The 25,119-nt window shown below is 45.8% G+C and overlaps 1 protein-coding gene across 6 annotated transcripts in view; it reads left to right on the forward strand.

Moving 5' to 3' along the window:
* The window catches only part of SLC25A17 (solute carrier family 25 member 17), a 254,591-nt gene that overhangs the window by 211,122 nt on the left and 18,350 nt on the right, over positions 1-25,119 (forward strand). For 3 of the 6 annotated variants that reach the window (XM_050917525.1, XM_050917533.1, XM_050917538.1), the window contains exons 2-7: positions 6,631-6,799; positions 7,885-7,945; positions 10,607-10,673; positions 19,428-19,579; positions 20,648-20,764; positions 22,127-22,272. In XM_050917525.1, coding sequence (XP_050773482.1) covers positions 7,900-7,945; positions 10,607-10,673; positions 19,428-19,579; positions 20,648-20,764; positions 22,127-22,272 — 528 coding nt within the window. In that variant the 5' untranslated portion in view covers positions 6,631-6,799; positions 7,885-7,899. The remainder of the gene's footprint in view (positions 1-6,630; positions 6,800-7,884; positions 7,946-10,606; positions 10,674-19,427; positions 19,580-20,647; positions 20,765-22,126; positions 22,273-25,119) is intronic. The other 3 variants (XM_050917514.1, XM_050917518.1, XM_050917522.1) reach the window with 1 other exon arrangement.

Consider the following 25,119-nt stretch of genomic DNA (forward strand, 5'->3'; position numbering starts at 1 on the left):
TGCTTCACATCCGTGCAGCAGGGACTGTCCTCCAGAAACTTCACCATGGCAAAGGCCAGCCACCTCATACCCTACCCATTTCCGATGCCTTGTGGCCGATGTTGAATGGAATGAAGCAGCCCAATTTTATCAGTTCTGCTGGGGACTCAATGACAAGGTAAAAGATGAACTACCTGCATGGAAAGCCCCACCTACCAAGGCACCTTTGTAGACCTTGCCCTGAAGATTGACTCTTGGCTGCATGAATTGAACGAGGCAAGGAAGGGTGTCCCAACAGTCCCCACCACCCAGGGCCGGCTCTAGCCATTTCGCCGCCCCAAGCACGGCGGCACACCGTGGGGAGTGCTCTGCCGCTTGCCGGTCCCACGGCTCCGGTGTACCTCCTGCAGGCGTGCCTGCGGATGCTCCACCAGAGCCATGGCGGACCTCCCGCAGGTGTGCCTGTGGATGCTCCACTGGAGCTGCAGGACCAGCGGACCCTCCGCAGGCATGCCTGCGGGAGGTCTACCGGAGCCGCCTGCCGCCCTCCCAGCAACCGGCAGAGCGTCCCCCGCGGCATGCCGCCCCAAGCACACGCTTGGCACGCTGAGGCCTGGAGCCGGCCCTGCTCCCACCTGCCCTCCATGCCAGGGCTTGTAGAATAGAGTCTTGAACCCATGCAGGTCAACCTGGGTTGCCAACGTCTGACCCTGAAAAGAGAGAGAGTGTGTCATTGACAGTTGAACCTCTGTTTTTAGTGCAAGGGATCAGTCCATGCCCTTGCCTCCTGCCCAGAAGAGAACAACTTGGGAAATGGACCAGCCCAGGCCCAGTAGAAGGGCACAGCCTGCGTAGCACCAGAGCTCCATAACCACTACCCTCTCCTTACCTTGCCCTCAAGTAGAACCCGACCTGAGAACCATGGCACCTCCCCGCACTTCCAGTTGCTACTGCAATTGCAGGTCTTGGAGCAGGCACAGCAGATCCCCCCATGTTAGCAATGATAGACTCTGGGGTCGCGGCCAACTTTATAGATGTTGAGGAAGCCCAGATCCTCCAGACCCCCTTCTGGCTGAAACCCACACTGGAGCTTTTGGAGATGATTGTTTGGTTACCCCTATCATCGGGACCAGTAACTCATGAGGCTGTCCCACTGGAGGCTGTAGTAGAGAAGCACCAAGAAACAGTATGCCTGGATGTGATTCAGACCCCATTCTTTGGCATTTCTTGGTTGGAGCAGTATGACCCATGTATCTCCAGGTGGCAGGGGAAAATTAGCTTCCCTGAATACTTTCAGAAAGCGTGCTTCCAACAAAGCAACCAACCCTCAGCTGACCTGCACCAGGATGGAAGGAGACTCTTGGAAGCAGAACTCTTTACAGTGAGGGCTAGCCAGACAGGAGTGGCCCCGGGCAAGAACCTCAGCCTCCTTGACAAATACAGTAGAACCTCAGAGTTACGAACACCAGGGTTACGAACTGACCAGTCAACCACACATCTCATTTGGAACTGGAAGTATGCAATCAGGCAGCAGCAGAGAGAGAGAAAAAAAAGCAAGTACAGTACTGTATTAAATGTAAACTACTAAAAAAAAGGAAAGCAGCATTTTTCTTCTGCATAGTAAAGTTTCAAAGCTGTATTTAGTCAATATTCAGTTGTAAACTTTTGAAAAAACAGCCATAATGTTTTGTTCAGAGTTACAAACAACCTCCATTCCCTTTGTGACTTTGAAATTGTACTGTACCATGACTATCTCGGTGTGTTTGAAAAGAAAAATGCAGACTTGCTACCCCCATACAGAGACTATGACCATCCGATAGACCTACAGCTTGAGGCAAAGGTGCCCTACAGACAGATATATTCTATGTCTGAAAACCTTACAAAGAGCTTCATTTGGCAATCTACATTTCCACCAGGGGATACCAGTCCCCTTCCTGAAAGAGGATGGGTCACTAGGCCTCTGCATAGACTATCACGCACTGGACCAAGTAACTATTCATAACCTTTACCCCCATCCCTCTTTCTGGAATTGCTGGACTGCTTGAGGACTGCCAGGATCTTCATGAAATTAGATCTTCCAGGGCCATACAATCTAGTGTGCATAAGGCCTGGGGATGAATAGAAGACTGCTTTTGGTACCCAATATGGGAACTTTGAATACTTGGTGATTGTTTGGCTTAACCACTGCCCCTGTAACATTTCAGCATTTTGTGAACAATATGTTTGGACCAGTATGTGGTTATCTCTCTTGACAATATACTGATATTCTCAGAGAACCCAAAACAGCACTACCATCATGTCTGGTCTGTCCGGGGACCTACAGAAGCATGGGTTCCAAACTGGAAAAGTGCATTTTTGACAGGGCTACCATTGAATTTTTGGGGTATATCGTTGCTCTGGAGGGAATCCAAATGGATCTGCAGAAGTTGGAAGCCATTCACAGCTGGACAGCAGCCAAGCCCTCTATGAGCTTTGTGAATTTTTATAGGAGACTCATTGCCAACGTCTCTGAAATAACAACTCCCTTGATTTCACTTCTTTGCAAAGGTGTGACATTCGCTTGGTTGCCTGAAGCCCAGCTTGCTTTTGACCAGCTAAAGACTTCCTTCACCATGGCCCCAATCCTAGCACACCCTGACCTGACTTGCCCATATATAATAGAAGCAGATGTGTCAAACATGACCGTAGGGGCTTTAGTGTTGCAATGATTTGGACTCCAGTCAGTTCTGCACCCTTTTGCATTCTGTTCTTGGGATCTTACCCATGTCGAGGTGAACTATGCAATTCTGGACAAAGAGCTACGTACCATAAAAATTGCATTTGAAGAATGCCATCGCCATCTCAAGGGAGCTTGGCAACCACTATAGGTCTTCAGTGACCATAAGAGCTTCAGGTACCTCCGCAAGGCCCAAGTGTTGAACCAGAAACAGTTAAGGTGGACCTTGTTCTTTTCTCTGTTTGAGTTTACTGTTATCTAGTTCCCAGGAAAGTGAAATGGGAAGGCTGGTGCTCTATGGCACTGGTTCTCAACTCATTTATCATTATGGGCTGCAGCTGTGTGCTAACTGGGCTGCATGCGGCCTGCTGGCTGAGAACCACTGCTCTATAGAAACAGAGATTACAACCAGGGAAGAAAAGAACCAATTTCCAAGCCCTCCACCTCCTCAGGCCTGGTAATTTTGCTAATGCCACAATTCAGCAAGACCTGCTTTCTTATCTGACCCGCCTAGAAAGAAGATCTAGTTGCCCAAAGGACATTGCCCATACCATTAGGGGCTAAGTTGCACCATTCTATGTTGGATGGCGTAATGTACTTCTACAAGCACATGTATGTGCCCTCAGGGTGACTCTGGAGCTGCTACAATTGTGCCATGATGTTCCAACGGTGGGTCACTTTGGCTACCAGAAGATCTCCTGCACGGTCACCCACTTTTTCTGGAGGTCCTGTATGCAGGCAAAGGTCCAAGCATATGTAGACTCCTGCAACTGCTTTGTACCAAGATACCCCAAACCAGGCTTCATGGCATCTTAGTACTCCTGGAGACTGGCTAGGCTTTGGTCCACAGAACTCCCACCATCTGATGACCACACCGTAGTCCTAACAGTTGTTGACTGCCTTTCCAAAATAGTCCGCTTCATCCCCTGTAACTGGCTGCCCGCTGCTGAGGCTATTGCACAATGTGGTCCAGCTCCATGGACTCCCAGACCACATAGTTTTTGATTGAGGCTCATAGTTCACCTCTTGCTTCTCGTGTGAAGTTTTCAGATTACTGGAGGTCTGTATATCCACTTTTCCTGCATATCAGTCCCAAACAGATGGACAAACTAAATAGGTGAACTAAGTCCATGTTCCTGCCATATGCAGTTGTCTTACAACAATGCTGACTATGCCTCTAAGGGTCAGAGCGCCTTCCTCTCTTAATTATATTATCCCCATTTCCACCTGGTGTTACCAGCAATCTCTCCGAATCCCACTGCCACTGATGGGGTCCAACAGATCCATTTCATTCAGGAAAAGCTTAAGAACCACCTTGAAGAGGCAAAGGAGGTATACAAGCGGCATGCAGATTGTTGATGACAAGAAGCTCCAGTATTTATAGTAGACCAAAAGTTCTGGCTTGCCATCAAACACCTCCAGACCAGATGATTCTCTTGCAAATTGGACCACCAGTTCCTGGGACCCTTCCCGATATGCCATCAGATTAACCAATTTATCTTCAAAACTCCAGTTTCCCCAGTCTCTCAAAATACACCCAGTTTTCCATGTCTCCTTTCTAAAGCCCTATAATGAACACCCCCTCTCCAATCAAACCACACCGCTATCTCAACCACTCGAAATCCAGGGTCACGATGAATACGATAGTGCATGGCATCCTCAGATCCCGACAGATACATGGGCTGCCTGTGCTATCCATTGGATTGGGAAGGCTACGACTCTGAAGAATGTGCTTGGGAGCCTGCCTCCCATGTCCATGCCCCTGACCTGGTGCAGAAATTCCACAAAACTCACCCTGACAAGCCTGGACTGACACCACCTCGAAGGGGGGCCTGTAGGCAGGGATGATGTTACAATCTGCAAGGCTGGTATCTGTGGGGGTTCAGGGCTACTGATTACTCCACAATCACCACAAGAGGCTTAGACTGTGCTCCTACTTGAGGACCCCGTGGGGCTCAGCTTGGCAGGAAGTTCCACCCAGCAGGACCAGAGTGGCAGTCTCAGACAACTCCTTGATTGGCCAATATCAATGTATAAAACAGGTAGCCCTGAAGGGGAGCTGGGTGAGCAATAATATAGACTTCCTGTCTACCTCTGCTCCAGACCCTGCTCTCAAGAGACACTATACTCTGGCTTCTGACCCTGCCTGCCTCCTGATACTTGATTCTCTTTGCCTTCTGGCCTGTAATGGACTCTGACTTCCCAGTACCTGACTCGGTCTGACTCCTGCTCTGACAATTAGGTCTGACCGCACATGTCCTGGTCACTTGCCCTTCCCCAAGAGGTCGTTAAACAATTTCTAACAACAAAAGACTCTAGCCCAGTGCTCTCATGCTTTCAGTACCACAGAGCTACATTAGCTGGAATTTGAAGCGGAGAAGACAGGGCATTTCTTCCCTTTAATAACCTGCTCTGTTCCATGGAATTAGACAATTCCAGTTGAATTTGTTCAATTTTGTTTGCACAAATCAGAAAAAAAAAACCTTCCTCACACCAGGCGGCACTCTACTCAGCAACTGACTGGAAGCAACTCAGATTGACCAAGCTGTCCATCTACAGAAACAGACTTGCTAGTCAAGATTTTGCAATTGCTGTGAAGGAAGATGTTGCAGCTGGCTTAGTGCCTCCTCTGTACAGTCACCAGTCTATTGTAAGTGGACCCAGCTGCCAGGTCCCATGTGCTTCTAAGCCAACTGGGTCTGGGTAGAGTCTAGTCACAGAGTCTAGCTTTGGGTTTCTAGGGTGCACTCCCAGGATCAGGCCTCTTGTCTGAGTACTTCCTTGGGACTTGCAGTCTAGTTACTTTAAATCCCCAAATCAGTGTCCCAGACCTCTTAAGTGTCTCCCACCTCCAATGGCATATACACACAGACAGAATTCCACCCAGCTCTGGGAAACCCTAGCTTTTTGTTTGACCCCTTTTTGGACAATGTGTTATGAAAGCAAGGAATATAGACTTTTAGTTAAAGTAATCTCTTAACCATAGTCATTTTACTCTTAAGAAAGTGCAGAGTTACAGAAATTTACAGTATAACAAAAGTTCTGAGATTAACCCCCGTCCTAGTCTAATCTCACCCTATCGAGAAGTGAGGTCTGCTAGTGTTCAGGCTGGGCAGAGTCCCTCCTTCTCTCTCTCTCTCCCCCCCCTCCCTCCTCTGCACCTCCAGCTTACATGTGACAGTGATACGTGCCCCTGCTCAGAGAAGGAACCCCTTAAAATACAGTCTCTTTCTATTTTTGCCATTGTGTCCAGAGTAAGCCCTGGCCTTCACCTTAAATGTAGGTCAACCTAGCTTCGTTGCTCAGGGCTGTGAAATACTTCTTCCTTCATGCAACATAGTTAGATTTATGTAACTCCCACTGTAGATGCAACTAGGCTGACAGAAGAATTCTTCCATTGACATAGTTACCGTCTCTTGAGGGGGTGTATTTACTACCGCAACAGAAAAATTCCTTCTGTTGCTGTATTATTGTCTACATTACCACAGCATAGCAGCAGCGCTGCAGCTGTGCTGCTGTAGCACCTGTAGTGTAGACATCCCCTGGAAAGCTGCAGGTCCACCATCATGATGATGATGTGGATAATCTGTTCTGCAGAGTTGGGCTAGCAGTTGAGAGAGAATTTAAAATTGATGACTCTGTCTCTTGATAGTCCTTCAGCTAAGGGTCAAGCACCTTCCCTGAGCAGGATAGCTGACTGGAATACATAACTTTGCCATGGGCAAGGTTAGATATGAGTTCAGCACATAATACAAAATTGAGTGCACAGAATAACCCAGACATAACAACTCTCTTTCACACAGGCAAAAAACATTTTCTTGGCTTACCACAGAGCCACATTATAGAAAAAAAATTAAAAAAAAAAATCCCCGTTGCTATCACTTGGATTCAAGTGGGAATTTCTGCTTTCTTCCTTGTTGCTTCATTGTTTACAGATCATCTGTGAGCTATGAGGCTGGAGCTGGAGAAGAAGATACTTACAGGCCACTTTATGAGTCTTGGTGTTACAATAGTGCCTGGAGGCTCAACCGAGTTGGGGCCCCGTTGTGCTAGGCACTGAACAGTAAAAGACTGCTCCATTCTAAAGAGCTTACAGTCTTAAAAATAAGATTCAACAGGGTGGTGAGGCAAATAGTGGAGGTTGTGGAGGGAGGAGACATATTTACACATTGCCATATTTACAAGCATGGGTGAAAAATTAACAGAAAAATTAGCAGGTGCTTAGCACCCAGCAGGAGCCAAGCCTGCCTCTTCCCGCCCACCAGCTGCCCCCTGCCAATCAACTCCTCCCCTCCCTCCCAGGGCGGGGGTGGAGGCGTGGGGGAAGAGGTGGAGTTAGGGTCAGGGTCTGGGCTGAGCTGGGGTTTAGCACCCCTGTGGAAAATTAGAAACCGGCGCCTGTGTTTACAGGATCCAACGACTGTGCTGCACAAGAAGTAGAGAATATTGGCCAAGATTTCACCCTCTATATCTAATTAAAACTACATGGTGAACTTTATGGAAGCAGACTGTAATTTCCTAAATTGGAATTTGGCTAAGCACTGGGATTGACTTGCAAAAACTGCATCTGAATTTTTAATGAGCATGAGAACTGCTATTTTGTCTTCTTTAGAAGGCAGCACCTCCCATAACACAATGGTCTCTTGTATTATGCTCTAGGGCACTGTTTTGATACTAATTTAGAGGAATGGATGCCAGGTAATTTTAACATTCCTCCTTCATAAGCTTTTATCAGTCTTGTATAGGTAGGGCAGAAGTGAGAATGGAGAAACAAACTGGTGCTCTTTTATCTGCTTACTGACATCAGACTTCTAAAAACTTATGCTAAAGGAGAGTTTCGCAGTCATTTCAATTTATTTATAATTTGTTTAATCATGTTTGAAAGCCTTTTCTCTAACCCTGTGACCAAAAGTTTCCAGTAGTCATTGGTGTCTGTGGGGTTCATTTTCTTTTTCTGTTAAATTTTGATATGCATGTTTACCTTTATTCAGCAAATTTTGATTTTGAGTGGGAACAGAATTTAGAGGGGTAAACAAAAGGTCATTGTTAAGCAGTTTTTAACAAAGAATATAATTTAGTTCTTGATTATGTGGAGTAATTTTTCTGAGAAACTTGTAATGATTGTGTATGTAACTCATTAAAGACAGATATAAAAAAAATTGCTAATTAACTGTTCTGTCATTTTTCAGGGCAGTGTGACTGCAATGACAGTATTTTTTCCTTTGGATACAGCTAGACTTAGACTTCAGGGTAAGTGTGTAAACACCAGTGTTTTTGTGGCTCTTGTCTTTGTTTCCATTTCCTTTTAGCCTTGGCACTTCTGGGAGTAGTTGCATGGGGATTGTGATGGGGTGCACTCACCTCTTGTGAGTGCCTCCTGTCACCTGGGTATGATCCTGCACTCTTTTTCTGCTCCTGGTGCCCTGTCAGCTGTTGCAGGGCAGCTCTTCAGTGCCTCAGCCCTCAGTTCATATCACAGTCTAAAATGGATGAACACTTTCTGGGGTATCAAGGGCATATCACAGTGCTCTTGTTAGTGTCTTTAACCCTGCCTCTTTGCTGTGTTCTCATCCCCCTTCTTGGCTGGCTTTAAGTTCATCCCTGCCCTGTTGTAGAGCACTGCCTCCAGGGCTTTCGCCCTCAAAACTTTGACTTTGTGTTCTTGCTGCCCTAGCTGTCCAGTCAGATCATCTCTTAAATTCAGTCCCCTTCTGGAGTAACAAAAGTTTCACTAATGGTTGACTCTGTCCAGGGTCTTCAGCCCTATCTCATAAGAACAGCTATGCCAGAGGTCCATCTAGCCCAGTATCCTGTTTTCTGATAGTCGCCAATGCTATGTGCTCCATAGGGAATGAACAAAACAGGTAGTTATCAAGTGATCCGTTCCCAGCTTCTCTGAGCCCTTCTCAGGGCTTAGGCCATTTCCCCAGGGACCCAGGCCTGTCCACTACTCCAGGTCCCAAGCCAGGAACCCTATAAACAGCAGCCTTGTACTGCTTCCATTAATAGTTGCTGCTGCTGTATTCCCTGGGCTGCTTCCCACTGAGTCCCATCACCTTCGCCCATTACCTTAGGGTTACAGTCTTTGGGTTCTCTCTGTCTTATCCCTGCTTGAGCAGGGTCTTTCCCAGGCCGCCTTCCTAGAGAGTCACTTTGTCTTCCAGTTCTTCCTCACCCTTCTGGTCCCAGCTAGCAACTGACCTGCTCAGGCCCTGCAGCCTTTCTAGGCAGCCTAGGGGGACCCACTTTCACTGCTCCTTTCCTGAGGCAGGGTGTGTTAGGACTTCAAGACCTCCAGCAGGGGGCCTCAAAGGGCCTGTCACACCCCCATGATAGGGATCTCCTCAGTGTAAACAAGGATCTTTCCTTTTGTTCCTTCCTCATCACCAGCAACATTCTTCTAACTGAGGTTCATCCTCCCTTTAGGAACAGCACTGGCTGACTCTTTAATTAGCTGAAAAGTCATTGCTGTGTGACTTACGGCTCAGATTTGAATGTCTAAAGTCTGGTCTACATTACAGATCTATATTGGAATAATTTTGTTGCTCAGGGGTGTGAAAAATCCACACCCCTGAGTGACCTAGTTATAACGACCTAACCCTCCATGTAACCAGCACTGCTTCTCCCACCGATGTAACTACCACCTCTCAGGGAAGTGGATTAACTACACCAATGGGAGAATAGTCTCTCCTGTCAGCTTAGAGCATCTTCATTAAAGTGCTATAGCAGCTGCGCTGATGCAGCATTTTAAGTGTAGACTTGTCCTAAGTACCTCTCTCTAGGAATATTCTCAGATTTAGAAGAGGTGATCAAAATTGAGAGTTAGAGTGAAACTGCTCAGGACTGCATTAGTTTTGTGTGACTGGTCTTGCCAGCCCATGGGAACAACACTATTTGCAGGAGTAAAACCAATATGTTCTTGCCTAATTTAGGCCTTGTGCTACAGGGGAATTTAAAAGCACAGAGTGAGAGCGAAATTGGGAGTACAAATATCTCATGTTTCCCAAAATTAAACTTTAAGCTTCTGAACAGCCCTGCGTAGTCAAGCTGGGTATTTCCTACTTATAAACTACAGAACCAGAAGGCATCTGATATTGTGGCTAAAGCTTTATTAAGAACTAGGCTGAGATCATTTGACAAATCTTCAGGTATGTATGCTTGAGTTAGCCCCATAATACTGTACAGCAATCCTCAGCTCTTAGAAAATGAGGCTTTTTCCCAATGCATGGTCACCTGTAAACTAGCTGTAAGAGGCAGGTTTATTAGGGTCTGGGGGTCAGGGAATGTTTATGACAATGAAACAGAGAAGTGAGCCCGATCTCTGATTCATGGTCCAATTATCAGATCAAGAATTAACAAAAGTTAAGGGGCAGCTGCCCAGGGGGCACATCTCAGGGCTTCTCTCCACTTACCGGGGGATCGACACGCAGTGATCAATCCGTGAGGGTTGATTTAGCGAGTCTAGTGAAGACCCGCTAAATCGACTGCTGATTGCTCTCCCGTTGACTCCGGTACTCTACCGGAACAAGAAGCCTAAGGTAAGTTGGCAGGAACGTTTCTCCCATCGACCCAATGCGATGTAGACACTGCAAAAGGTCGACTTAAGCTATGTTGACTAGATCTGTGTTATTCACGTAACTGGAGTTACGTAACGTAGGTCGACTGAGCCCTGTAGTGTAGACCTGCCCTTAGTGCTGTTGGGGAATGAACAAATATGGAGGCAGGAAACCTTAAATATCAAGTGGAAAGAGAGGGATGCTTTCAGGGGTGTCTAAGGAGCTGGGAGAAAACTGAGTTATTTGTGGAGAAGGCAAAATTGGCAGTTTTAGAGGAATAGAGGAATAAGAAGTTGATGATGAGTACTTTCAACTTTTAAAGTGCCAAAAATTAGATCTGTCTTTTGTCTTCCAGTTGATGAGAAACGCAAGTCCAAGACAACACACACAGTGCTACTGGAGATTATCAAAGAAGAAGGCCTGTAAGTACAGATGTTCACAATTATCTTGATAAAAGTAAACCTTCAGAAGTGCTATGCATGTGCATCCAGTGAGCCTCCATATATCTGGAAATATTAATTTCCATATATCAGTCTCTTCATTTGTCTGGATTCTCTGGGGCATCAGTTTCTAATCATACAGGTGCAGTGTCCTTTTAGATAACCTAGCCACCTTGAATAATAGGCTGTTTTGGGATACGCTTTCCAGTCAAAGGTTCATTCTTTCTTCTCCCCCACCACCTGGAGAACCCCACAAATGGCTGTTTGGACCCAGGATAGAGAATTAGGATCATGTGTAGCAGAAGTTAACCTTCATGACCTTGCACAGAGCTATGCTGTAGGAATTGCATCCCTGACCACAGAACCTTGTTGAAAAGTACTGACAAGTAGATGTGTATGTAACCCTCCCTTGGAGTGCTTACTCCAAGAATTCCTTGTATTTTACACTAGAGTAGAGTTGTCAATCCTAGCCAGGTTCCAGTTTGCCTAATAACATTTTGCCTTTTTCAGATTTTACCATGCAGTTACAATTGGTGAAACTAGGAATTTGTCTACACTTAAAACTCCCACTGACACAGGTAATCTACCTCCCCAAGAGGCAGTAGTTAGATTGACTGAAGAATTCTGTCGACCTAGCACTGTCTACACCGCTTATGGGTGTGGATTTTTCACATCTCTGGCAGACTTATTTTTCCAGTGTAGACCAGGCCTAGGTTAAACACTTTCCTTACCCCTTAGAAATAGAAGAGGAGTGAAAGAGGAATACCCTGACATGGATGGCATGATTTTTGTGTCCTGAGAATCATGCAGGATCAACAATAAAATGTGTGTAAGGCTCTGGGAAAGCAAATGCCAAAAAGTAAGAGTGAGCTTGGAGAGGAAAAAACACTTGTAAACCAGTTGATACCATCTTTGGCTCACAGTTCTGTATTTCCATTATCTACTCTGAGGAATTTATAGAACTTATAAACCGCTACAGAAATCAAGGAGTCCACAATAAGAGAGAGATTTGAGGATGTAATAGTTGGATTTGAAAGACTGTAAAAATAAGACTTCGTACACTTACGGCAAAATTGAAAATCCAAGTTCTTCGAATGCTTACACATGTCCATTTCACTTCAAATGTGTGTGTGTGCCAGTGCACCCAAGGCAGTAAATTTTTTCCCCATATTGATATCTGTCAGGGTGGTGCATGTGCTCTCAGCCTGTTAGCCTAAGGTACAAAGGGCAGGGCTGCCTCAATCCTCCTCACTTCCTTCTCACCATGGTAATTGGAATGTGTGTGCTTATCACACCTTTCTCTTTCTCTTATGAGATAATGTTTTCTAAAAATTATTATTGTATATAGTTTTAGTTAGCGTACTTGCTTCTGGCAAATTTTTGTTTGTTTTTGTTGGAGCTTTTCAAGCTCTGTCCTGTGGCATGCCTAAGTCCCCAGGGTTTAAGTGCTTTTCTGGCTGTAACAAGTCTATGCTAGTCAGAAATCCTCACTCTCATTGTTTCGGGTGTGAGGGGAGGACCTATTAGATATAGGTACTCTATCTGCAAGGGTTTGAGTCTTGTGAAGTGTGGTGAGGCAGTGTAGTTCCCTGCTGCCCTGGAGAGAGACGAGTTCCTCTGGTCACCAGAGTGGGCGGGGCCAGGGAACTCTGAGCCGCCCCCTAGAGAGTCAGGCGTTGCCCCAGAAGTATAAAGGCCTGGCCTCAGGGCTTACCGAGAGCAGCTGCTGGGGATGCCAGATGCCTCTGTCCTAGCTCGTGATTGGGAAACCCCAGTGACCTGCAGTAAACTCAAGAACTGGCCTGCGCTGCCCTGCACCAGCTACCTGGAGAAGTTGCCGAGCCTGCCCTATGCCAGCTACCAGAAAGAGTTGCCGAGTCTACCCTTTGCCAGCTATTCCAAGGAACCCATAGTGCTGGATGCCCCTGAGTACACCACCCTGACCCAGGTACCTCAAGAAGGGGAGTCTAGAAGTATCCCGGGGGCAGCCGACCCTGCTCTGGCTGCAGCACTGCCAGAACCCATGTCGGTGTGTTGCGGACAGGATCTCCGCTGACACAGCAGCGAGTCCAGGGCTGGGATGCAGTGGAGTGTCAGGACCTGCGTCCCCCCTGCCACCCACAAGTTGGGTGGCAGTCTCCCCCTCTCACAGGCACTTTGGAACCTAGGGCCTGTGCCTACTGTTGATATACTGTTGTTGCTCAGACTCTACCTGAGGGCCTGAGTACCTGACTCACCATTGCCCTGCCCTGACCTAGGGCTTGGGCTTGGTATTGTATACTGTTATTGCTCAGCCCCTGCCTGAGGGCCTGAGCGCCTGACTCACCAGTGCCCCACCCTGACCTAGGGCCTGGGCTAACAGTGGCCGCAGAGGATGACTTCTGCAGCCGGACTAATTCCCCACAAGACCTATTACCCAATTTAATGAGGCTTTGTGGGTCCCCACCGCCCCAGAGAGAGACGAGCCCCGGCCCACCTCTCTGCAGGAAGTAAGATTTAGACACCTCTTCATGGAAACTGCTTTATGCCTCCACTTGGAACCCAGCCACTCAGTACACAGGAGTTCAGACTTAATCCACCCAGGACTGCACTATTAGACTTGGCAGTATCACCTCACCAGAGAAAAGATGCCACTCTCCTTCTCTGGTACTGCACAAATGGCAGAAAAAATCAGGCAGTTCACATTCTTCTAGCTAGATAAGTCCTCTTCGTTCATGAGGGCTAGGACCACACCATCACACAGGAAAAAGGTGGGCATTGAGGTTAGATCTCCAGGCCCAGCTAGGCAACTCCCTGGTATCACAGACTTGACTAGCAATGTAGAGTTGTTGTATCCGGCACCACCTTTGGTACCATGGAGACTGACTGAGTTGTTAGGATCTTTTGCAGCATTGACTTAATTTTCAGTGAATGCTTTGGGGCATCTCTCCCTCTCGGTACAGATGACACCTGAGGGACCTGCTTTGCTTCTTGGTTCCATACTCATCGTTGCTGCAAGACATTGAGGTATGGCATTGCCCATTCATGCAATGCAAGCATTGGTACCTGTTTCATCTTTGGCACCATGAGGGGCTACGCAGTGTTTGGTACCATTGTGGTGGAACTGGGAGGTGGTGAGGGCTAGCACCTACATAATGGAAATATTACAAGGATTGATGTATGTTTCTGGCCCCCAATGTTTTCTGCCCCCATACTATCTTGTGAAGGCTGGAGTAGGATCTGGAAGAGGGTCTGGAATGGTTGTGTTGGTGCATGGGATCAGGTTTACCACCAGGGAGCAGGTAGCAACAGCTCTTCTCTCCTTTTCTTCTTTTACATTGGTTGGGGTTAGTGTGCAGGGACCACACAGGGCTGGCTGGGAGAGATGGTCACTCATGTAGTCCCTCGTCCAGCCCAGTCTGACCGTCCAGCCATTCCTGATAGAGATACCCAGTCCAGGGAGGGCAGGTGTGTATTTGCCAGCCACTGAGGAACTGGCATAAGAATTGCTGGGATACCCCTTCTCATCCTGGAGCTGGCTACTTCCTCTCTCTGAGTCTTAGTAACTCCCTTTGCTTCCCCTCCTATCCCTCTCTGTTCCCCAATTCACAGCAAGCTTCTGCCTTCTAATCGATACTGATGGTAGCCAAAAGCTGTGCTGTTTAGCAAGAAGACAAATAGCACCATCATCAAGAAAGCTGCTAATTCTTCCCCTGTTACCATCTACTTCTTGTGCTTTCTGGTCCCAATGTCCTGCTGCACTGCCTGATACTGCACCATCTTGGCTTTCTGATTGTACTTACTCCTCCCTGGAGTCGGAGGTGGGAACATACACACTCATTACAGGAGGTCTTAGATTTCCCTTTCTACTGGTTGAGGTCTTGGCACTGGCATTCTCACTGGACTAGGTCCAGGTATAGGATGCTTTGGGGTTGGTCTCTAATACCAAATCAGATCCAGTAATAGCTTTTTTGGAATCCTCAGGGTGTCCCTCCAGACACTAGGTCCTCATCTCCTGCACCTGCTACTACTAAGTCTCTGTCCAAGCACTCTATCTAGTGCCAATCCCAGTACTCGGTAAGTGGTGGAACTTAAATATCCAGTGTCTGGCCCATGTGATAAGGAGGTTCAGCAGGCATCAGAACAGGTTGATACTGTGATGTCCTCACTGAACACTTCCTTACCTTCTCCTGATGAAGCCATTGTCTCTGACTTGTCCTCCCTGCTTCCTGACAATTAGTAGATGTATAAGGCTTGTCCTTGGTTAACTCCCCAGGAAGTGGACTGTTCCTTTAAATTCAAAACATGCTTTTAAATAGCAGAAAGCCATCCACCAAATGCACTTATCTCATGAATAGACCCTGAGAAAATCATGACTTTTTTTTTTAAATTCATGGTAGTGTAATGGTAAAATATGGAATTTTGTGGACTATGCATGACTGTCAAGTCCCCTCCAAACTGCTGTGATTTTTCCAACAGCAGGGAGTTGGAAACGAGCATCCATGTGCACCAGTCTTGTGCTCTGTGTGGTTCCTAGCATATGGCAGCATCATCATGTCAGAACAGTAGTTTGTGGGAGGGATTCAGGAGCTGGTTTATGTGACATACAGTAGCTAGTGCCGCTACTACCCAGAACACACTACAAGCCACACCAATCACAAGACTGGCTTGCATGAATGCCCACTTCTACCTCTCTGCTGTTGGAAAAATAGTGATATTGAACTAATTTAGCATTTTCTGCACAGTTCATGAAATTGGAATTTTCACAGGACCCTGCTCATGAAATGGAGAAGATTCTCTATGTGGTCCCAGCAGAAGTTACCCCTCCCTTGCAGGCTTCCATATACACCTCTACCTCGATATAACGCTGTCCTTGGGAGCCAAAAAATCTTACCGCGTTATAGGTGAAACGGCGTTATATCGAAATTGCTTTGATCCATTGGAGTGCGCAGCCCCTCCCCCCCGGAGCACTGTTTTCCTGTGTTATATCTGAATTCGTGTTATATCGTGTCGCGTTATATCAAGGTAGAGGTGTATTTTCTTCTGGATTATCTGCTTTTCACCTAACAGAAAAGAACTCTGTTGGTTCAGTGGCATAGCCAGGTTCTAAGTGTAGGGGGAGCAAATATAAAAAAGGTGCCTGCTGGCTCCTCCTCTGGCCACGCCCCCCTTGGCTTCTCCCATTTCCCCCCAGATTAACCCCGGGGCCCAGCTCAGGACTCCTGCAGGCTTCCCGGGAGTGCGGATACCCCCATCCCCCTGTGGTCCCAGGAGAGTCTCTCCTGCCCAGCCCGTTCTGCAGGTGTCCCCTGCTGGGCTGCGCCGCCCAGCCCCACCCGCGGGGTCCCATCCCCCCCACCCTGGGCTCCAGGCTCCTGCGCTGCGCCAGGGCCCCCCATCCAGACAGCGTGGCCTGCGCCCCTGCCCTGCCGACCTGGCCCCAAGGAGCCCCTCGCCCAGACACCCCAGTGCAAGGCACTGGACCCCCACCGCTCACCTTCCGTCCTGCGCCGCTGCCTGTCCCCGGCTGATCCCGGTCCCACGCCGCGGGCGGATCCCAGCTCCAGCTTGTGAGTCGCTGGCCGACCCTTGCTCCATGGCGCTGCTGGGCCAAGCTGGGCCCTGACCCTCCTGTCGCTGTCAGGGGTAAACACCAGCCCAGATCCACAAGCTCGCCCCACTCCCGGTACTCGGTGCGCTCCACGTGGGGCTTGCCAGCCAGGTGGCCTTAAAGGCTGAGGGGTCCTTTCGCCTCCCCCCGCCCGCTGTGATGGGATGCAGGGGCCGTGGAATATTTCACTGGGCCATGAGCCCCTTGCTGAGAGATGCTGCTGCTGCCGCATTAGCAAGGGGCAGGGAGTGCTTGGCTGCCAAGCCCTGAACTGCCGCAAGAGGTGGCTGCGGCAATGTTGGGGCCGCTCTGAGTGTGGGGTGCGATGGCCGAGGAACTGGCCCTCTAGCTCATCTGGCCGCACCTGCCGCTCCCCCCCCCCATGGCTCATCCAGCCATGCTGCCCCCAGCACCGGCCCAGCAGGCGCCGCTTTTGGAAAATGTGCTGAAGGGAAGCAGCTGCTTCCCCGCACCCCGCTAGCTACGCTGTTGTGTTGGTTCCCTGAGAGTTCACTTGGTGGCTGTTTCCATATTCCATTATTCTATAGAAGGAACATCTGTTTTTTCTAACCTTACTACTGTTAGATTCAGGCTTTTCCCATCTGTAAGAGATCCCACACCATCATAGGATCTAAAATTGATTTTGTCAGTTTTAATGGGACCTTCCCCCTTTTAAGCCTATGACCAGTTGCTCTTTTTCTCATCTCTCAGTTAAGGTAGTGTTCCTGGGGGCTATTACTTTGAGTAGTAGCAAAACAGAATTTCAGGCTTTAGTTGCTGATCCTCCATCTCCCATATGGTGTTCTGTAAAGGTAAGGTCTGCTTACATCCACACCCTACATTTCTAACTAAAGTGGTATCAGATTTTCACTGAAATCAGTCTATATACTTACCAACCTTTTTTTCAAAGCCTCACTCTCATAAAGATGAGGAAAAACTCCATACTTTGGATGTCCACAGGGCATTAGTTTGTTATCTGGACAGGACTAAGCAGTTTAGATGTCTTGTCAGTTATTCATCTCCTTTGGTAACAGATGATGGGTCAACTCATTTCTCCTCTTGAGAATTTCCTCCTGGTTTTCTTCCTGTATTCTACTGTGCTATGATATCACTACATTTTCTACACCTGAGAGTTTCATCACACTGCAAGCAGCATCAGCTGCTTTCTTAGCCATCAGTGATATTTGCAAGGTTGCAACTAGGTCATCTGTTCATATCTTCACTAGTCATTATGCTGTCTCCCAAGCCTCAAAAGATGATGCTAGGTTTGTGAGAGTTGTGTTGCTGTCCTTGTTCAGCTAGACTCTGATAACCTCCTTGATCTCATGCTGTTTGTGAGTCACCTGGAATGGACACGTGTAAACACTTGAAGAAAAAAATTATATATTTGTTCTGTAACTTGTTCTTCAAGATAGGTTGCATGTGTCCATTCCATGACCCACCCTCCTTCCCTCTTACATCGGAGTCAAAAATATGGCTGCTGGTGTGAAGGAATTTGGGGTGGGCTCCGCCCACTATACCCTTAGTTGGCACTACAAGCACAACAGGGCACGTACATTGCCCTAATGGGTACTGCTGTGGGAGAAAAAAATCTCCGACTCTGGTATGCACCACCTGAAGTGGAATGGCTATATGCTTCACATGTTGAAGAACAACAGTTACCAAACAAGTACGTAACCATTTTTTTCCTGGCAATGGAAAACTGATTGATTTCCCTCAGGACACTTAAGAGCCTTAGATAAACCAAACATAGTTTTGAAGAAATGGATGGGACAACTGGAAAAACAATAAAAGGTGCAAGATCCCAAGCATACTGTGGGTGTCATTTGGCAGTGGCTCCTTTCATGCTATACAAATAGCATGATAATGGAATTTGTTTTTTAAAAATCAGTTTCACTAACACAGGTTTTCTTCTTAGGCCCTTGTCTGCACCAGGAAAACAGTGTTCTTACTTGTCAAAAACTGCTTTATCCATTTCCTCTCATTCCCACCTTTCTTTCTTAAATGACGTTGAAGACAGTTTTCTGCTGGTGTGGTCTAATTCATCCTGCTGGTGTGAACTAGATGAGACAAGTTCAACACCTGGATAAAATTCAGGACAGTCACTTGGACTTTACTCTTATCACCAGAACAGGTTTGGATTGAGGGTACTGGTACCTTGAGCCACTAAAATAAACTGATTTTTCTTATCTTCGATGTTTGCTGTTTTGCGCTTCTGGAGGTTTCTTCTGAAAAAATATTTATAATCAGATTATCAGAAGCATCTCTGATTTTTATGAAGACTTTGCGGGTTTCTTTTGTTTTTAAATAGAGTATATGGTTCATATAAGGTGTATGTATATTTTTCCTGAGATAGAAGGGACCAGAAACATGCAAGAGTTGTTTTTTTCCTTCTCCATCTTTTTTTTCTCCTCACCAGTAACTGTACTACTGATAGTTAATCAAGGAAGCCTGTAACTTTAGAAACTTAATTCTTCGTACTTTCCCAACTAAGCGGAGGAATGTTGATACATACAATTTGAAGATACCCCGACTATACATTTCCTGAGTCTGTTTCTCTTTTCACTTATACCAGCCTTTGTAACTCTGCTTATTTCAGTGGTGTTACTCATGAGTGTTATCAGTATAAGCAAATAACTGAGTGTTTTATTTTAACCAGTAATAGAGTTAAGATTTATATTGAGTCAGTGTGATTGTTACTGGTTGGAAATTGTCTCAATATAATGGTACTATATATAGTGCCAGGTGTGTGACTCTATACACACACACACACACACACACACACTATTAAACACAATTTTTAAAACTTGTGTGCTGTCCCTGGCAAAGAGGAGATGTTGTTTTCTATCCCAAAGGTACAGTATTTCAGTAGCATATAAAAATTCCTCTATTGATGGATCTGCAAAGCACTTTTGGATCCCTGTGGATGTAAGACACTGTATAACTCCTTCTTGGGTCCGCAACTCTGTTCTCTGCGAATCTGTTTAACCAATGGCTTCCAGAGCGTTTTTTCTCTTTGGAGGCCTGATCCAAAGTCCATTGAAACCAATGGAAAAATTCACATTGACTTCAGTAGATCCCAGATTCTTTTAATTTATAATGGTAGTTTTCTGACCCTTACTTTGCCTGTTGTTTTTTCTCCACAGCCTGGCACCTTATCGAGGGTGGTTCCCTGTTATTTCCAGCCTCTGCTGCTCCAATTTTGTCTATTTTTATACGTTTAACAGTCTCAGAGCTCTCTGGGTCAAAGGCCAACGTTCAACCACAGGAAAAGATTTGATCCTGGGGTTTGTTGCAGGTAATGGAACCTATAAGGCATGATGACATAGTATGTCATAACATGAGATTCTGTGAAACTCAGATTTTTAACCAAATTACATAATGACCTCCTTGCTTTATGAAGCCCATTGGAGGTCATGCTGCCTGGGTGTTTTGTATTTTGTATCTTATAGAGAATCGCTTCATATTATGGCTCTCTTTATTTGTCATGCATATTTACTCTAGGCCTTCTACCACCTGACATTCTCTGTATGTGTGGGTTTGGGTGTATATATACTCACACACTTATAAAATTATTTCTGTTGAACGCTTTGACAAAAAAGGTATCCAATATTGATCCATTTTCTCTATGTAATGTATCCATTACCATGGTGCCTAGATGCTGTTTTCTTCCAGGACTGATCAAAGTGGGAGTAGATTTCCTACTGATATTAGAGTTCTTTGTTAAAGAATATTTTTGCAACTTTGCAATATTTTGAACAACTAAATCTTCTTTAACTTGGTGTGAATCAGTAGCTTTTACCACCACCATTGAATCATTTGGAGTAGAACTTCCAGCAGATATCTAATGGGTGAGAGGTCTGTTTCCCACCTATCCCACCTTCCTTTGCAGGCAACAAAACTAGATTGGAAGAGTTTTAACAAAACTTGTCAAAAATTCCCAAAGATGTAAAACAACATGACTTCTCTTATAACTGAGTCTAGCTGGATGGTGACTAGTAGATATGCTTTTCAACATGTTGGGCCAAATTAATCCCTGAAGTAACTCCATTGAAGACTGTCTTGGAATTTGCTTGACCTAAGGAACCTTTAATTAGTTGTTGAAAAACCCATTGTTTTGGCCTCTGTGGACTCATGGGGAAACTACAGAAATCATTTTAGTTAGAAGTTGTATAGTTAGCTTTGCTGTGTGTTGGTCTTTTTTTAAATTCCTGCTATGTAGTTTTCTGTACTATGTGAATTACTACTGAGTTAGTTTGTACATTGAAATTAAAGAAGGAAAAACTGTAGAAAGGCAGACCCATTTTTTCTGTTTTACTTTTGTTAAGATGTATTTTCTTCTCCTTGTGGGATGCTTTTTAATTAGGTGTCGTGAACGTACTCTTGACCACTCCACTCTGGGTAGTGAACACACGACTGAAACTGCAAGGAGCAAAGTTTAGAAATGAAGATATTGTACCAACCAACTACAAGGGCATTGTGGGTAAGCACCTGGTGCAGTCATTTTTCTCAATGAATTTCATGTTTGTGAAAAAGATTGGACTGATGGCTCTGAAGACCAAAGTCCCTTATCCACAGTAACATAAGTCTCCCACCCTCCTTGTATGTGTGCACGGTGCCTATTGTTGATCCTGAAAAGGGCCCCACGTAAGGGAGGAGAGTTGTACAGTCTTCCTGACCCATTCAGTTCTTGAATTTTTTGGTGAAACTGACAAGGAAGCCAACTTTTGCCAGTTCTGGTTGTAGCTGTTAGGGGTGTGGACACTTATTCTGCTAGGCCCACAAACTGTTTTCATGTAGGTTATTGAATAGCCAATGAGGTAACAGTGGCTTCCAGTCATCACTGAACTGGACTAAAGTTTGAACTGTCAGTCTAGAAATAAGACTTTATTTACCATCATTACTCTCCTGAGCTATCCAGTCCTCTAAACTGTCTCCATTTTTTGAAATGTGCCTCATTGCTCTATTCCTGTGTAGCTCCTATATAGTAAATATTCTGTTAGTGGAGGTAGGATATAGATCCCATGATTCCTAGGGGCGTGTCTTGCTGCCTGAGAACTCCAGAGAGTGACCTTATGAACATGACTCAGTGCTGCTGACTGACTAGCAATGGTTTCTCCATGAAGATCTTGTATATTTATCTCATTGCCCTGATCCATGCTTTTGAGTGGGGGAAGAAGTCAAATATTTAAACTTTGTGGTAGCCAGCTTCTCTAAACACAATTCTTTATTACAGACATTTCAAACTTGAACCGTTTGAAACATAGGGAATTAATTTTGGTGCTGTGTACCTTGTTTTTGTAAGTGAAAAATGGCTCATGCTTAAAATGAAAACCAAAGGTGTACAAGTTTCAATTCAGCCTCTTGATTTTAGTGTTAGCAGGTGGTGACTGGCAACCTTAGGCAACTTCCAGTTAAATGGAACAGAGGCAGAGAGAGGTTAACTTTGTGATCAGCTATGCTGCTTGTTGCTAAAATGAAACATAACTAAATAAAGCTCTGAAGAGAGCCATTTTAGCTAGAAGAATCTCAGGGTGACATTGGGCCTCTGGAAAAGAGGGGAACAGCTACACAAGGAGGTAAATATAAGCTTTCTGACAAGTGCCAGTTTGACCAAAAAATACCTCTGCCTCCGCTCTGTCCATCATAGTCCCTAAATTTGTTCATTAGTTTAAAAGGCAAAAGAAGAAGTGTATCACAGGGAGCAGTGGGTCTAGGCTGCTGAGATGACCCATACACAATGGAGGATGATATTCAAAATATAGAATTAATCATACCCTTTGCAATCAGAATGTCACTCTGTATGTTAAGAATTCCTGTTGCTTTTCTCCACTTTCCACATCAGATGCCTTTCATCAGATAATACGGGATGAAGGAGTCTTGGCTTTGTGGAATGGCACTTTTCCCTCCTTGCTGCTGGTTTTCAATCCTGCCATACAGTTTATGTTCTATGAAGGGTTTAAACGAAAGCTTTTGAAGACACGACTGCAGGTGAGAGTAATAGATTTTTGAGATCAGAAGAAACTGTTATGATTATCTAGTGCAGCGGTTCTCCAACTGTTGGTCAGGATCTCAGAGTGGGTCACAATCCTGTTTTAATGGGGTTGCCAGTGCTGGCGTTAGACTTGCTGGGTCTCAGGGCTGAAACCAAAATCTGAGCCCCATCCCCAAGGGCTGAAGCCTCAAGCCTCGGCGCCCCCTAGGATGGCAGGGCTTGGGCTTTTGCTTTGGCCTCCCAACCTGGGGTTGTGGGGCTTAGGCTTCAGTCCCCCTTCCTGGGGTCATGTAGTAATTTTTGTTGTCAGAAGGGGGTCAGGGTGCAATGACGTTTGAGAAACCCTGATCTAGTGTGACCGCCTGTATATCGCAGACCATACAACCTCAACTAGTAGCTGATTGATGAAACCCATAACTTCTGTTTGAGTTATAGTTTATCTTTTAGAGAGAGCTTCATTCCTGATTTCAAATGATGGAGAATCAACTGCATCCCTAAAGAAATTGTTCCAGTGACTCATTCCCCTCAGTTTAAAAAAAAGTAATACTTATTTCTAGTCTGAATTTGTCTTGCTTTAGCTTCCAGCTATTGATCTTAGTATGCCTTTCTCTGCTAGATTTAAGTTCTGTTATCAGAAATCTTTTCCCTTTGTGGGTACTTGTAGACCATAATCAAGTCACCTCTTACTTTGCGTCAGAGGAATACTTTGTGTATTCCCCCTCTGTGGTCCATGAAGGGCACCCTCTGTTAGGTCCTGGCTCCCCAGCCATCACCTCTCTTGGAATGGAGACCCATGTCTCTCTCCCTCCTGACCAGGTATTTTGCAGGTTACACAATTCCTTGCCTACAATTTGAGTTTCCCAGGAAGTCAGACTGCCTAAGCAAGCCTGCTTTGCTTTCTCACCTGAGGCTACAAGGAGCAGAATTGCCTATAGTCATAGTGTACTACACAGCTTATCCTAAGCAAGCACATTTATTCTTAAGGTGAAAGCATTAGAGAGAAAACAAATTAAAAACAATAGAAAAACGTGGATATGCTAATAAGCTTACCAGAGAGAACCTCAATTCCAAGAGGGGCTCTGGCAAGTGATCAATCTTTCACATCTCACCAAGGGGTTTTCTGTGGTGACGTGTTCATAACAGCTGTTAGTTCAGAACAAGAATCCCCATGAATCTGTGAATCCTTCCTTTATGCAGTTTGGGCCTCTGATATTGTCCCCAAGTAACGGGTAATTAGCAGATGGTCCTTCCTCATGGTGAAACTTCAAAAGGATGAGTTCTTGCATAATCTGGGTCTATATATGCAAACATAGCGTGTATATGTTTTGTGAGAAAGTTCCTCCTCTATCTTGATAGGTCCTGCGCTTACTGGCAGAGTTGTTTGCCTAAGAGAATCACCATGTGGATCAGGGAACAGCTCAGACCTTCCCCTCTGGTAGAACCCACAGTTCAGATCAATTCCTCCTGTGTCTGATCAGGAGTTGGGAGGTTTGGGGGGAACCTGGGTCCACCCTCTACTCCAGGTTCCAACCCAGGGCCCTGTGGACTGCAGCTGTCTAGAGTGCTTCCTGGTACAGTTGCACAACAGCTACAACTCCCTGGGCTACTTCCCCATGGCCTCCTCCCAACACCTTTATCCTCACCACAGGACCTTTCTCCTGGTGTCTAATAATGCTTGTACTCTTCAATCCTCCAGCAATACACCTTCCCCCTCTCAGTTCGTAGTGCCTCTTGCTCCCAGCAACTCGCATGCACGCTGCAGACTGAAGTGAGGTCCTTTTTAAACTCAGATGCCTTGATTAGCCAGCCTGTCCCAATTAATTCTAGCAGTTTCTTCTTAATTGGCTTCAGGTATCCTAATTAGCCTGCCTGTCTTAATTGGTTCCAGCAAGTTCCTGCTTGTTCTGGAACTGCCCCTGTTACCTTACCCAGGGAAAAGGGATCTACTTAATTTGGGACTAATATATCTGCCTTTGAATACTCTCCTGTAGCCATCTGGCCTGACCCTGTCACAGTATATACATATATACACACACACACTATGTAAAACAGACTCTTAAGGCCTAAGTGACTGAACTTGAGGAGCTAAGAGAGACAGAGAGGTACATAGAGGAGACTTTCAGGGACACAATAGAGCGGTCTCACCCCAGTTTGACAGCCTCTGTGCTGGATGATGGAGGATGAAAGTCTCAGATAAGGAGAGCTTCAGGCTAGAGCGGAGGGAAACTCCTATAGTTGGGGACTTTCAGATGACGTGCTCAAGGAGCACTCAAGGAAGAGAAGGCCATTGTGGAGAAACTAAATGAATCTTTGCATAGGTCTTCACTGCAGAGGATGTGGGGGAGATCCACACACCTGAGCCATTCTTTTTAGATGACAGATCTGAGGAAACTGTCCCATATTGAGGTGTCAGAAGAGGTTTCAGAACAAATTGATAAACAGTAATAGGTCACCAGGATCAGAGGTATTCACCTAAAAGCTCTGAAAGAACTCAAATATGAAATTGCAGATCTACTGACTCTGGTATGTACCTATTGCTAAATCAGCCTGTGTACCAGATGACTGGAAGGTAAGTAATGTAATACGTATTTTAAAGTATCACAGGGGTAACCGTGTTAGTCTGGATCTGTAAAAGCAGCAAAGAGTCCTGTGGCACCTTATAGACTAACAGACATATTGGAGCATGAGCTTTCATGGATGAATACCCACTTTGTTGCATGCATCCGACCAAGTGGGTATTCACCCACGAAAGCTCATGCTCCAATACATCTGTTAGTCTATAAGATGCCACAGGACTCTTTGCTGCTTTTACCTATTTTTTAAAAAGGCTCAAGAGATTATCC

The sequence above is a fragment of the Gopherus flavomarginatus genome, chromosome 1, assembly GCF_025201925.1.
Source record: "Gopherus flavomarginatus isolate rGopFla2 chromosome 1, rGopFla2.mat.asm, whole genome shotgun sequence".
Classification (NCBI taxonomy): domain Eukaryota; kingdom Metazoa; phylum Chordata; order Testudines; family Testudinidae; genus Gopherus; species Gopherus flavomarginatus.